The 15,363-nt window shown below is 46.5% G+C and overlaps 1 protein-coding gene across 1 annotated transcript; it reads left to right on the plus strand.

Annotated features, from left to right (window-relative positions):
- Nucleotides 1-260: 260 nt before the first annotated feature.
- On the plus strand, nt 261-2,994 carry LOC125511149 (ras-related protein RABE1c-like). The gene is made up of 9 exons (XM_048676448.1): nt 261-442; nt 523-614; nt 1,390-1,462; nt 1,568-1,668; nt 1,757-1,822; nt 1,893-1,990; nt 2,318-2,380; nt 2,552-2,644; nt 2,731-2,994. The coding sequence occupies exons 2-9, from the start codon at nt 542-544 to the stop codon at nt 2,806-2,808; spliced, it is 645 nt and encodes a 214-aa protein (XP_048532405.1). The 5' UTR covers nt 261-442; nt 523-541; the 3' UTR covers nt 2,809-2,994.
- The last annotated feature ends 12,369 nt before the right edge of the window (nt 2,995-15,363 follow it).

Here is a 15,363-nt window from a genome sequence, read left to right on the forward strand (position 1 = left end):
ATAAAAAGGAATATTAAATAAATATAAAAGGTAAAAAATTCCGAATAAAAACCAGGAAAACGTCAGAGAGAGAGAGAGGAAAAAAACAGTATTAGCCGCTTAATAGGCCTGGTTAATATAGCACGCCCCCTGTGCGAGGTTCGTCGAGCGATGAATAGGTGGTTTAGAGAAAGTCCACAGGTGGGCTGGCCCGCTTCGACCACCACCCCACCCGCGCCGCCGATCGATCCATCGATCAAACCCAACCCAACCCAGCCCAGCCCCCCTCTCCTCGCCTCCCTCCCCTCCTCTCCGGCCTCGCCCACGCGCCGCTGCTCGCGCGGGGAGAGAGAGAGAGAGAGAGAGAGAGAGAGAGACGGACGAAGCGGAGATCGATCGGACGAACGCCGCCGCCGCATCGGAGCACGCGCGCGCGCGAGCGAAGCCGTCCCCGCCTCGCTCGGTCCGTCCGTCGCGCCGTTCGTTTCGCTCCCCGTTCGCCGCGTTGATCTAATTTAATTTCGTCGCGGTTTTTTTGATCAGGCCTGGGAGTTAGGGCGCGATGGCGGCGCCGCCGGCTAGGGCTCGGGCCGACTACGACTACCTCATCAAGCTCCTCCTCATCGGCGACAGCGGTGAGCCCCCCTCCCCCCTGTTCCCTTCCCCCGTCCTCGCCTCTCGATCCGCGCGGGATCTGGCGGCGTATTCGTTAGGCGGTTTGATTTCGATGCGCCAGTTGGGATCTGGCGCGCTAGATCATTTTTCGCGGAGGCTGCTGTGTGCCCGTGTGAAATTTGAACGGGCGATAGAATCTAGCCTCTCGTGTTCCGTTGGATTAGTGCGTGCTCTGTAACAGGAGTAGCCTGTTCCTGCTTGCAAATTATAGAAGCAATAGGAGCTACGTAATCGCGCAACTGATACAAGTGAGGATGTAGTTATTACATTGATCGTCACATGGAGTCAGGAGCAAGCTCTTGTTCCTGTAACTGCCTGTCCCGGTGTTACGGAAATCGCATGGTTGGTATGAATCGTGCAAGTAGGATAATGAATTTCATTTTCTCTTTCCCCTTAACTGTGTAAATAACTGAACCAGGATTAAGCAAACCACTAGCTTTCCCCCTGTTTCTGTGACCTTACCATACCTGTATGTTTTGGTTATGTATACTCTTGTTGTTTTCATGTCGATGTGCAACTTGTAACTGATGCTTAGCCTATTAGCCTTACACAGCATTTCTCCGATTTCATGTCTAAAGGAGCATTTATGGTTTTACCTTGTTGTGACTAGTCTTCTCTCTGAGTATTCCCAGTCGATGTACTTCTGGATTCCAGCTTTAGGTTTTTCTGGCACAGACTATAGCATTCTATGTTGTTCCATTATCAATCATTTACAAAGTTTATTTACTTACGTAGGTGTTGGGAAAAGTTGTCTGCTTCTGCGGTTCTCAGATGGCTCCTTCACCACTAGCTTCATCACCACTATTGGGTATGTACTGTTGTAGAAATCACAAAAATATTAGCTTGGGAATTATTATTCTACATGGTAATGCTTGTATGAAGTTATGAATCATGACTGGGTTTCTTGAAACAGTATTGACTTCAAGATAAGGACTGTTGAGTTGGATGGCAAGCGGATTAAGTTGCAGATCTGGGATACTGCTGGCCAAGAACGCTTTCGGACTATAACTACTGGTATGGTTCCACACTTTGAGCAAAGCAAGAGTAGGCTCCTCCTGATTGTATGGATGAAGTTTGTGAAATGTGCAATTCTTCTTTGCAGCCTACTACAGGGGAGCGATGGGCATTTTACTTGTTTATGATGTCACGGACGAGGCGTCATTCAATAGTATGGACCTGTGTGCTTCAGATAACATTGAGCAAAATTTCCTTTTTCTGATTATCTCCATTGTTTGCAGACATCAGAAATTGGATCAAAAACATTGAACAGCATGCTTCAGATAACGTGAGCAAAATTTTGGTGGGGAACAAAGCGGATATGGATGAAAGCAAAAGGGTATACTCTTGTATCCTGGCCTGTTTCTAGGCATGTTTGTTCTGTAGCTGTTTCATCTTAGCTTCATGTTGCGGACTGGTTTGTTTCATGTGCAATGCAGAAAATAGATATTCACCGAACCGAACTATATTCAGGCTAAGCAGATGTTACTATTTGTTAAATTAGATTTAAGCTGTACAGATGTTACTCTGATACATTTAGATGTCATGCAAACAAAAAGAAAACATGCTCAGCATTATTATGGCTTACATTTTACATTCAGTTTGTCACTCACTTATCTTTGGAAGAATCCATATCTCTCTTATCTGCTCAATTGCTTTCATGCAGGCTGTTCCCACTTCAAAGGGCCAGGCCCTGGCCGATGAATACGGGATCCAGTTCTTTGAAGCGGTTAGTGAAAGTCACAACCTTCAACCTTGCTACATGTAGCATTTAAGCTCCGCACAGCAGTGAAATTTTATGTTGATTTATATGGCATCTTTCTAAGCATTGGTGCCCAACTGCCGATACCTTGGCATTTGTTTCCCACGCATAATCCTTTATATATTACTGTCCCCGCAGAGTGCAAAGACAAACATGAATGTCGAGCAGGTTTTCTTCTCTATAGCAAGAGACATCAAACAGAGACTCTCGGAGGCAGATTCCAAGACTGAGGTATCCCAATCATTCCCATAGTTCTGAGAGCATCTTTGCGCTTGCGACGGCTGGGCAGTGCCTTACAGTAATCTCGTTGGTTTCAGGGGGGGACTATCAAGATCAACACGGAGGGTGATGCCAGTGCAGCAGCAGGACAGAAGTCGGCTTGCTGTGGGTCTTGAACCGTCGTCGTCGCTACGGGAAAAAAAAGATAGTTGCGACACGGTGCTTGTAATTCTTGTCATTCCATTCTTTGCCTGCTGGTTTCGTTGTGTTATTTAAGTTATCGCTGTTGTTAGGATTTGGACAAATTGGTGTTACGTCAGCAATTACTTGCAGTATCGGTGGAAACTTTTTGTTTTTCTTGAGATGAAACTCTGCTACTCCATTAAGGCTGCTAAACCCGGTACATAATGGGTGTAGGCATGCACAGGCGGAGGAGCCTGCGAGCGTCCGCATCCATCAATTTTGCACCAGTATGGTTATTAAAGTAGCAGTGATTAGCTTAGTTTTTACCTGGCGGATGTCTCCGCTTGCATCCCTGTAATCGGGGAAGTTCGTCCACCGCCTCTCATGGTATCACCCCTAGCTGCTAGCATATGAGCAGTCTCATTACATGCCTGTGGGCAAAAGTAGACTGTAAAATGAATGAAGATCCAGAGTTCCAGAGACACAGGTGGCCCACTGAGCATGATCAAATGCAGGCGAGCTCAGTTTCTCCTCAACCAACCAGCATGGTGGAGCCTATCGCTGCTCAACCTGGGCTGCAGCACTGCCTTTGTTTCCTCGTGTGAGTCAATGCACACTGTAGGCTGATTTCACCAGGAAAATGCCGTTGCTATCGTGATGCCTTGGCTTTGGTTGCAGACACGAACCAGATCCTCTCATCCCACAGAGTCTTTGAATGCTGAGTGCAACAGCGGCATCACACCGGCTGAAGGTTACGAACTTGAGACCGGATCGACCAACTAGACGACTGGGACCGGGCGGTGGCCGGCGAGTAGGCACGGTGGCTGATCCCTTCCCTCGGCTGCACATACGTTTCCTGCAGACGAGCGTCGTGCTGCCCATCATGGTCAGCTCCGGCGCCACCGTACGTGCTCTGCCACATTCCCTCCCTTTGTGTTGGGGTGTCGTACGTGAGGTGAGGTTGTCTAGCACCTGCAAGAGCACATGAAAATGGGTTCTCCGGAGAGGCGTTCTAAGGGGCCGGCACGCAGGCACGGGAGGTGCACGTGCACCACAACGTTAGCTTCCGCCACGCCTACGGCCACCGCCAGGAAGACCATGTCGCACGCGGCAAACTCGTGCGTCAAGTCCTTGACGTCGGCGTGCACAACAGCATTCTCGTGGCCACGTCGTGACAATGGCGGGCACGGCCGCGTACGATGCACACGTGATGAACGCACCTGCGGCGGGTGAGGCCCGGCGCGTGGCTCACTGACATCCTTCGGTTCTTTTTCAGTCTGTATATAAATTTTGTCTGAAATCAAAGTATCTCTATTTTGACCAAACTTATAGAAAAATATATCAACACGCATAATACCAAATATCTTTAGATTTATTATAAAACTGTTGTTATAAAATTTAGTTTCATATTATATATATTTGGTATTGCAGATGTTGATATTTCTTTAATATACATTTGGCCAAACTTTATAAAGTTTGACTTGACAAAAATCTAATATGTGAAGTAAAAAAGGACCTGAGGGAGTGCTTTACTCAAAAATGATTAACAAGCTCATGTCGCCAGAGTTTGACTGAGATGGTACAAATAGAATTGAAAATTGATGCATTGAATAGAACATCTTTGAAGTAAAATAACATGGAAACTTGGCTCATGTTTCTTTCCCCGGCCTCGCGTGGTATATTCCAACCTGGCCTCACTTGTATGAAATGGCCGGTAGCTCATTTGGATCACCCGCATACTCCCACGGTCCGCGCAGCCAGGTAAGGGGCGTCCAACTAGAGTGCGCTCCGACATCCAAGCCAACACAAGCAACTCTAGACTGCCAATTGAGGCACCTCTGACACGCCTCATTAAGCAGCAAACTGAAAACATACACACATAAAGAGTTTGAAAGGATTTCAAAATGCAATATTTTGTTAATAATACAGGATGGATTGGATACAATGCAAGAGGTCGAGTGCCTCTGGTGTTCGAATTAGAAAGCGAGGGCCGCAGCTTCATGGGTGTACCCAACCACTACTAGGAAAAGGCCTACTAGTGGCGCACCAGTTTTGCCTACTAATGGCGCACTACTAGTGCGCCATTAGTATTATATATTAATGGCGCACCACTGGTGCGCCATTAGTATAGACCAACATGCGCCATTAATATGCCTCCCAGGGGCCATATTTACCCATGTGCTTTGGCAGTATGAATATTAGGTTTTTTTTATTTTTCTGATTTTTGCATAGGTTACAAAATATATTATTGGACAGAATATAGACAGCACCACACAGCAACAGCAAATTCATCGAATACAATAGAAGATTAGTCTACGAATACAATTCATCATATTAGTCTCTGAATTCAAAAGACCGAACAAAGATAGAACATTACAAGTCTCGAGACCGCGAGTAGCGAGTCTGTCAGAAGTAATACTAATTCTAACAAGTCCTACTAATCATCATCATACAACTTCTACTCGTTATTAATAACAAGTCATACGATCATCATCTTGATAGTCATCGAACCAACCCTACTTAATTGTTCTTAGCACATGATCATCAGTATTAGGCAGGACCTAAATACCTTATTTAAGGTAAAATAGTATAAAACAATATAGACCCTGACTCTCCATTATGGAGAATGGAGAACATCATGTCTCCAATTCTTGCGCTTCGCTTCCTTTTGCTTCCAAGAACCTCCTTACGACTGTCTATACATTTTTTTCATCCTTTGATTTTCATGTCTCCACTTCTTTTAGAAATCTCGTATGGACAGTTGAGATTCGTAGGATGACCTGGCTGTCTGTTCAAAATATTAAGACTACCTTTCTGATACATCAAATGAGGCACACAATTCTCTGAGATTATCTGTTGAAAAATATAGTAATAACTTCATAGTTAGCAATGATGTACTAGTTTTAGAAGTATGCAAAAGATGCACGGATGTCGTAATAGTAAAAATCTTACCATGGTGTCTCCATGGTAGTTACCGTAGTTGAACACATGCACTAGTGGCACGTATTGACCATAATGTTGAGGAGTTTGATTGTAAATATTGTAATTCTCAATGTCAGTACAATATCCGACCAGATGATTTTCCTCCTTGTAAGTTGTTAATTCGGAGCCATCGGTGTAGTGGGTTTTGTTTACCATCTCCCGCACATTCTTTGAACAATAAAAATAAGCTGTCAATGGAAATAAGCTATCAACTATTTTGAAATAAACAATATAAATTAGCTAATAACTATGTTTGAGAAACTCACATAGCGGTAGAACTGGAGGCGTATCAACAAGGACCCAAATGTCCATATTGTCTTGGTCGATGTCAGGATTACCAAGATCCATGGTGACAAGCATACCCTCATCAAAACCATACATCTTGCAAAATGCTTCCCAATTTTTATAATCAAAATGGGTTACGCTCCCAGAATTATACAGATTTACTTCAAAGTCCACATCGTGATCTTCAAAATGCTTCCTTTCATGTCCTATTTTTAGGTGAATTTTCTTTGTTTCAGAAATTTCATGGTCTTCAAAATCCATCCTCTCCAAGACATAGCGTCTTGCATGGCATGGGATAAGCTATACTCGAATTGTAAAAGATGAAAAATTACATGTTGAAATAGTTGAAGTCATGCTTAATTATGAAAAAAACTATTGTCGTCGTTGCGCACCGTTTCAACTTCGAAGGTCTCCTCGAGCTTAATGCTGAAGCGTCGATCATCGTCCAGGTGAGGCCTGTCGCACAGACCTCGATTGTCGTGGCACCAGTCGCACTCCCCCGGAAGACTTTCGTCGTCCGATGACGACATTTCCTACGTTCATAATTCAAAACTACATAGGATGAGTGGTTCCTCTTCCAGATTAGGGTTTATCGATGACGAGCAGCTGACATTAGTAATAACTATGAGTTGATATCACACTTCTATATGTATAACACAAGAGGCAGTTGATCCTACTTAATTAAGTACTAAGATACCCCGGCCCATGCATTTGTCGCAAGTACCCCATATGTCCTATTTTTAGAAAAGTCATGCTAAAATTCACGAAAATTTTTAGCATGACCTTTGCTGAAAATAGGACATATGGAGTACCCGATTTTCCTGGAACGGAAGTTAATCGACATTCCGGCAAACTCAAGGGCCTCTCGACATTCCGAAAATCATCACGACACGATGGTCGGAGACAAAACTTAGCAAACTCCTTCCCTTCACTCGTGGTACAACAATATATCTTCTAGCCATGAAAAATAATACCAACTAGGATCGGTATGACCTTCGTTTTTCATTTTCTGTATGATCAATTAAATCTTCTGCAAGTTTAGATGAAAAGGTTCAGCAACTTGAAACGTAACTCTTGCTTGGTGTTCCAAATCATTTCATTTATATTTTAAATAACAGTAGGAATTATTTCATAATAGAATTTACCCCAAAAACAAATCCCTTTAATACCATTCTCAAACTCTGAGTTGCCTCTATTGCACTAAAACTAATTCAAATAATTTTTATAAAATTGCCACAAAATTTTTGGAAGACCCTATAATTCCTATAAATCATTTTTGAACAAAGACCCATCCTACTCTTTTGAAATTTTTGAGAGAAACACCCACTTGTCCATTCTGATCCATTTTCAGTTTACAACTACAACCCTATTTCCCCTAGCTCCTAAAAATCTACAAAATTATCCCAACACAAGAACAGTACCTACACTCCTTTTTCCCAAACATCTCCTGATCACAAGTTCTAAATTTTCAATAGGCCACATGGATTTGCTGAATCAGCATGAACCTTTCAAGTACCAAAAATGCAGCATTTTCTTGGCACGACCAAGCTACTTCACGATAATTCATATTTTAAGAATTCTCACATTTCATATATCGTCTTTTTCAAAACAAAAAAGTATCTATGGGGGCTGCAGCTGCATGTTGTGTATCAATGTACCTTATATATCACGAATCTAAACTAGACAAACACAAATCTAAACTAAACAATTAATAGGTTGCAAAAATATATAAAATCTGAACATTACACAATTTTGAATAGTACACTTCTCAAATTCATAGAAATTTGATAGAGAGAGAGGGAGACAGCAAGGATTCAGATTTAGAGAAGTGCAGCAGGAGGGAAGTGGAGAGGAGGAGCAACAACAGTTTTGAGGTTTCAGAGAAGAGCAGCGGCAAGACGTTGAGAGGAGGAGCAGCAGGAGTAAAGCAAGAGGGAGGAGCAGCAACAAGGCGAGGGCGAGTGTCGGTGTCAAAACCGGCGGATCTCGGGTAGGGGTCCCGAACTGTGCGTCTAGGCCGGATGGTAACAGGAGGCAAGGAACACGATATTTTACCCAGGTTCGGGCCCTCTTGATGGAGGTAAAACCCTACGTCCTGCTTGATTAATATTGATGATATGGGTAGTACAAGAGTAGATCTACCACGAGATCAAGGAGGCTAAACCCTAAAAGCTAGCCTATGGTATGATTGTTGTATGATGAAGTTGTCCTACGGACTAAAACCCTCCGGTTTATATAGACACCGGAGAGGGTTAGGGTTACACAAAGTCGGTTACAATGGTAGGAGATCTTGAATATCCGCATCGCCAAGCTTGCCTTCCACGCCAAAGAAAGTCCCATCCAGACACAGGACGAAGTCTTCAATCTTGTACCTTCATAGTCCTGGAGTCCGGCTGAAGGTATAGTCCGGCTACCCGAACACCCCCTAATCCAGGACTCCCTCAGTAGCCCCTGAACCAGGCTTCAATGACGACGAGTCCGGTGCGTAGATTGTCTTCGGCATTGCAAGGCAGGTTCCTCCTCCAAATTCTTCATAAAAGTTTGTAAACACCAAGAGTAGTGTCCGGCTCTACAAAATAAGTTTCCACGTATTGCCACAGAGAGAATAATATTAACACAAATCTAATCTGCTGACGTATTCCGCAGCGTGACATCACACTACGGCCAAGCCTTTATTCGAATCGTTTTCACTTTTCCACCTCAGCATGTTTTGCGAGGCGGTTTCCTTGGCACATCTTGTCAAAGCAGAGATCGTGTCCCCCTTTTACGAGATTCTCATCAATACGGACGTGGGTAACCCAACCGCGCCATTTATCACGGCGCTTGGGAGGCAAGCGAGTTTTACTAGGCTGGTGGGGACGCATAGTCGCATCCGCCCATATAAGGGGATAAGGATCCACCTTTTTATCTACGCCTTCTTCCTCCTTTGCCTATCCATCTTCTGCGCACCCGAGCTCCAGCGCCCAAGCCCGCACTTCCTACCTCAACCTTCTCCAGCAATGTCCAGAGCGGGAGGCAAGTGGATGGTCTCCTCCGTCACGGAGGGCCATGTCAAAAAGCTAAGGAAGGCCGGATACCTGTCCAAAGACATCGCGCACCGGCTTCCTGAGGAGGGGCAGCTTCTCCCCACCCCAAAGCCCCATGAGAGGGTAGTATTTCTTCCCCACTTCCTCCGCGGACTGGGTTTTCCTCTCCACCCATTTCTCCGCGGGCTCATGTTCTACTATGGCCTAGATTTCCATGATCTGGCCCCGAACTTCATCATCAATATCTCGGCGTTTATCGTCGTGTGTGAGGCTTTCCTCTGCATCCGTCCCCATTTCGGCCTCTGGCTCAAGACTTTCAACGTCAAGGCAAAGGTGGTGCGCGGCAACCAGGCGGAGTGCAGAGGTGCCATGGCGGGCAAAATAGCCAACGTCCTATGGCTCGAGGGCTCCTTTGTGGAGACCTTGAAGGGGTGGCAGTCAGGGTGGTTTTACATCACCGAGCCACGCGATCCGAAGTGGATCGCAGCCCCTGAATTTCGATCCGGACCCCCTACGCGGCTCACGTCCTGGAAGGAGACGGGCTTGTCGTGGGGCGACAAAGAAGAGGTGACCGGACTGCAAAAATGCATCCAGTCCCTGGTGAACAAGCAGCTCAAGCTTGTCAACGTAGTCCAGGTCATGCTCGTCCGCCGGATCCTTCCGTGTCAAGAACGGGACTTCAATTTGTGGGAGTTCAACCCGGCGCAGCACCGAACTCTGAGCAGGCTCTTTGACACGACGTACGAAGATGTCTGGAGGGGGCTAACCAAAGGCGCCGAGGCTCCCACATCCGCCTCCGAAGACCGCGGATTCAGCTCGCAGCGTCTTGCTGGCGAGGTAAAATATTTTCATCTTTTATAGGATGTTAATTTTTCTTCATAGTTTGACTCTATGCGGGATCTAAACTCCCTCACCTTTAACAGGATTGGCAGGCGAAGTCCGGACTGATTAACTGTCCGGCTCTCTTGCCCGAAGACCCAGCCCCTGCTCTCCTAGTGAAGCTGCTGGTTCCGGCACCTTATGTGGTGCCAGAGAAGAAGGCCAAGAAGAAGAAGGCCACGGGGACTCGAAAGAGTTCCCGACATACGGTGGTGTCGGACTCGTCGTCCGACGAGTCCGAGACGCACTCCTCTCGTGAAGACGAGGAGGAGGAAGAAGAGACCTCTTCCCCTCCAGCGGGGGGAGGAAAGAAGAGGAAGGCCGCCCCAGTAGGGGAGGCCGAAGGGTCCAAGAAGAGGAAAACCCCTCCGCCGGACTACGCCCCCGACGCCGACGAGGATGAAGAGGAGTGGCCGGACAGGGCCAAGCGTCCGGCGAAATCGTAAGTGTTCGGATACCAGAGTAACTCATGATATTCCTTTTGTTGCGCAGCTTTCCCTAATGTCGAATGTAATCATGCAGCCCGCCCAAGGACGGGCTCGACGAGTCGTCGAGCGGCTCCCTGGATTCATCGGACGTGAATTCAGTTCCGCCCGCTGCCTCCCCCTGTGCTGCGGATGACGCCGAAGTGGCGTCGCAACAAGCTCCGGGGCAAGAGGAGGTGGTCCAGGAGGAACCGCGAGGCGACCTCCCGGACTCTAGGAGTAAAGGGGACCAGACCCCCCAGGGCTCCAAGTCCGGCTTTAAGCCAGACACCGCGCCGGAATCATCAACGGTTCCGGACCGCGGCAGGCGAACTCCTGCCAAGAGGAGCAAGCCTATTGAGCCGGCGTCCCCCGTCCAACCGGAGGCGCCGGACAATCTGCTGGAGGTGCTTAAGGGCGCCTCCATCGACGAGGAGCACCGTACCATCATGAGTACGGTGGTCCAGAAGGTTCGGTCCGCCAAAAGCGGACTGACTGAATCTTGTGCTAGCCTTCTAACAGGCTTCGAGGTAAGTAAAAAATATGTAAAAATATTACCGCATAGACAGTAGCCCCTGATGCTCTGTTTGGCGTTCGGAAAGAAAAGCCGAATAGAGGATCTATTAAATATCGCAGGAGTCTAACTAAAAAGGAGTCAATATACGTATGCAGACTTCGCTGCTGGCCACCGCCGCACTGACTGCGGAGGTGGGTGCCCTGAAGCAGGGCCTCGAGCGGACCAAGCAAGAGCTCGGCCTTGCCAAACGGCAGCTCGAGGAGAAAGAAGGTAAGAGATACCTTATAGAAAAAATGCCTATAAGAAGACGCAATTGCAAAAAATGACAGGAGTACACTGCTTATTGTAGGGGCCACAACTGAGGTGGCGACCCTCAAGCAGGCGCTGTCCGAGGCCGAGAAGAAAGCGGCCACGGAGCGCACCGAGCGGGAGAAATTTGAGGCGCAGGTCGGCGAGGTGCAGCAAGAGTTTCAGGCTCTCATGAAAAAACATAAGAGTTGGGAGCTCGACTCGAAGACGCGAGCGTCCGAGCTTGCTGCGGCCCTTAAAACTGCCAAATCTGCCAAGGCCGAAGCCCAGAAGGCCCTCCAGGAATTGGATGCGGTGAAAAAGATAGCGGCGGGTAAGGCATTCTCTATGCAAAGCAGACATATAAAAGTAAACTACTTGTTACTTACCCGAATCCGGAGCTCTCCAGGGGCATTCGCAGATCTTTCCCGCAGCGTATCCGATGCCGCCGCATTCTACCGAGCCGAGGAAGGCAGCTCGACGGAGAAGGTGTTCTGGTCTCAGTACGCTGAGGCCGGACACCTTGTGCCCTTGAGCGACCAACTGAAACAGTTGGTCGAGCTCCACAAGGCGGCTGAACAAGCCCTGAAGGGCTTCATAGTTCGGCTGTGGCCTGGAGAGGCCCTGCCTGGGAGCTACTTCGGACTGGTGCGGCGGCTGGTGGAGGCTTGTCCAAGGCTCGAGGTCATCAAGCGCTCCGTCTGCATCGAAGGTGCCCGTAGGGCCCTTGCCCGTGCAAAGGTGCACTGGGGTAAGCTGGACGGTGAGAAGCTTGTGAGGGACGGGCCGCCGCCGGGGAAGGAGCATCGCAAGCCCGAGAATTATTACAAGGATGTTCTGGCTGGTGCCCGCCTTATGGCGGATGAATGTACCAAGGATGTAATTTTTGAATGAACTCGCTCGTGTTATCCTGTACGCTGAAAACTTGTTCATACTAGATGATACCTCGCGCGTTGCTGCGAGACATTTGTGTGTAATATTTTAGAGATTCATGAGGTGAATTCTTAAAGCAAAGATAAGGGATAAAAAATAAAATGAATTTTCGGACACACAAAGCACATTTGCAAAATGTATAAGATATATGAATATCCTACTAAAATATATTCTATACTTTTCAGTCCTGCAAATTACAGGAAGCTTGGCAGACCAAGGTAACAGTTGCAGTAGCGCAATAATTCAGCAAAGTCCCATTATAATGTTTCAACGGTATAAACAATTGTCGTCAATAAGCACCAGTACAACACGGCATGTGGAAAAATCTGGCAAACTTTAAAAATACAAATATGAACATTGTAATCAGTTTAAGCAAGATTGGAACCGGTTGTTTGTGATAGATCTTAAAATATTTTTCCTGGCCCAAAAGACCGCCTGAACCTACCAAAAAAGCACTATGTTTGGCAAACTGTATGCACCATGTTTAACACCTGTATGTTACTATTAGGAGATATAGGGTAGATGTCTAGCTGATACAAAATAGGGATGACCATAGTAAAATGTAAGACGAACATAACCATAGATTGCAGTCATAAGACACTTGGTAGTGTGTCGGTAGAGATTCAGTGATCGGACAAAAACTTTGGAAATCTGCACAGATGACATGTGAATTGTTAATAGAAGTACATATCAAAGCTTCTCCCAACAAAATCAGTAACTACACTGATATTGAACGGTGGCAGTCATCGTTCCAAATCTCTAATGGATAGTGGTTTAAGATCAAATAGAAATTCGATCAATAATCAAAATACCATGAGACTCAATAAAGTAAAAAGGATCAAGAATTTATTAGAAATTAAGAGAAGTCATGAATTTGGGAACACATTTACCTCCCTGACAGGAATGTCGAGGTAAAGGATAGAGGAGTGTAGTGCAAATTTCTTTTTGTCATTTGTATAGATATGTTCAATGATGTAACCCTGGACGGAAGAAGAAAATTAAACTAGTATATATATGGTAAATTCATGGAACCTGTTCAATTGGTGCCTTACCATTCGCCCTGTTTACATTGTTGTCCTGCTCGTAATTTGCCTTCCGGCAGTTGCTCACTAGCATCTTTATCCATCCATGATTTCCCCTAAGGATGACGCAAGCAGAGATCTGCTGCCAAAAAAAATGAACAAATCTGTATGTTTTTGTTAGCGTCGTGAACTAAATCCCACCCTTCAATCCCCTCCCCGCTAAACCGTGGGGGAGTAATTGTCGTGAAGAAGATGGGGAGTTGACATCAGGAAGAGCCGCCCCAATCATATATTCTGCATGGTAATAAGGCCAGGTAATTATGGTTTCCGTTTCTTGTGAGTTTGTGGCTGTCGTTCAATGGTGATGAGTGGAAAGCTTCTCGATCGTTGCCGCGTCAAGCGGAAGAGAGAGCAGCAGTGATGAGACTCGCACCAGAGAAGATGTACTGAGCAACCTACTCGCTGTAATTAGATAGATGGGCTAATACCAGGACTGAAATAATAAAGAGGCATGCGTTAGCTAGGCTATCACCAACAACCAAGCCAGGTACGTGTCACGTACGAAACTACTGGCCTGGTTAAAAAATTGCAGTCTAAACCTTGGCTGTTCGGTTGTTTGCTGGAAACGGAGCCATTCATTGGAACGGGCTGCTGATGTGGCACATGCACTGAGGTGAGATGATTGCATGTGAACAAAAATAGGAGGTGACATGTGTGGGGCATGTGTGATGAGGTGAATAGGGTGCATGTCAAGATAATTGAGATAGTGGGGATGAACTTCTTCAGTATATAAGATGCGTTAAGCAATGCTTGTTGAATTTAAAATATTACTTTCTGTGCGGCCGTTTATCAAAAAATTAAGAGATGGCCAGTCGTCGGTTTCTGCCCCCATGTCACTAGTGCTGGGGTGTTCGGGATAAACCTGAGTGCTCTTTTTTCCATGATTGGGTACGTCGAGGGAGGCGCTCAACACAACGAACAAGGCAATCGGACTATAATGCTTGAACACTCTCACTTAGCCATAGAACTCTATAATTTTAAATTTTGACGAAACCCCTAGTATTCGGAAGACCGAGTTCGGGGCGCTATCCACGTCTTAGCCGGACAAAGCCGGTTCCTCGCTCGAAGCGGCATAAGTCTTTAAGGACTCGAAAAACCTCTCGAACAGCGACCGGTCTCTCGCCTCATCATGACAGTCAGTTTTAGTTTTCTCTACTGAGGTGCTCAGCCCAGCTCAACTGGGGCACAATCGCAGTAGTTCTCCTAGTGCTACGTTAGCCGATATAGCGCAACGTAAGGCACCAAAACACAGGAGCCGGGCAAACCCAACTATTGACCCAAATCATAATTCGGAGCCGATGCATATAGTGCTATAAGTTCGGGGTGCCGCACTTGTGAAAGTGTACGGACTTCTCACGCTATATTGATGGGTATTGAAGCCCCTGGCGTATTTTTGCCGTACCACAGTGTACGGATGCAACATGTTATTAATAAACATATATATAAAAAAGAGGATAATGCAAAAAATAGACAAAAAGCTATGCATTGTTTATAGAAAGGCTGCTATGAAAGCGGAACGATACAAATAGTGCGATAAGCAAAAGAAATTGGACTATTTAACATGTCCTGGCCAGGGGCAGGCCGCGGAATTGTATTAAAAAACAGGTATACTGCTCGCAATAGAGACCACCTGGGAGTTCCATAGTGCGGCGTGGCTTGTTTGCTTTTCTGGATCTTGCATCATTTGTGCGGCAGTTGAATTGCCGAACGGGTCATCCGAAGTATGGAGTCCTGAGAGTAAGAGAAAAAAAGAAAAAAAGGAATCCGGCAGCCCTTGGTGCGGTTTAAGCCGTATTTCGGGCGTGCCGTGATAGTGCCCCTTCCCCTGTGCCCATGGTATTTCAAGAGCGTAGTTATGTACGCGAAGCACTAGTTTCGCTATATCGCGAGGGCTAGGGTTGGGGCCGCATTGCTACGCTAGCTCAGAACGTGCCAGGCGCTCTTGTTGTAGGGTACTCCAGGCGCGCTTGACAGTGTCCGGCTTTTTGAAGGCCGAACTGGAGAACTGCCTAGAGAGGCTGCTTTGTACTTCTGCTGCGAGCGCTGCCGTGTGCTCCTCCGTTCGGAGGGAGCGTTCAGTGTTCCCATTGAC

This window comes from Triticum urartu, chromosome 5 (assembly GCF_003073215.2).
Source record: "Triticum urartu cultivar G1812 chromosome 5, Tu2.1, whole genome shotgun sequence".
NCBI lineage: Eukaryota > Viridiplantae > Streptophyta > Magnoliopsida > Poales > Poaceae > Triticum > Triticum urartu.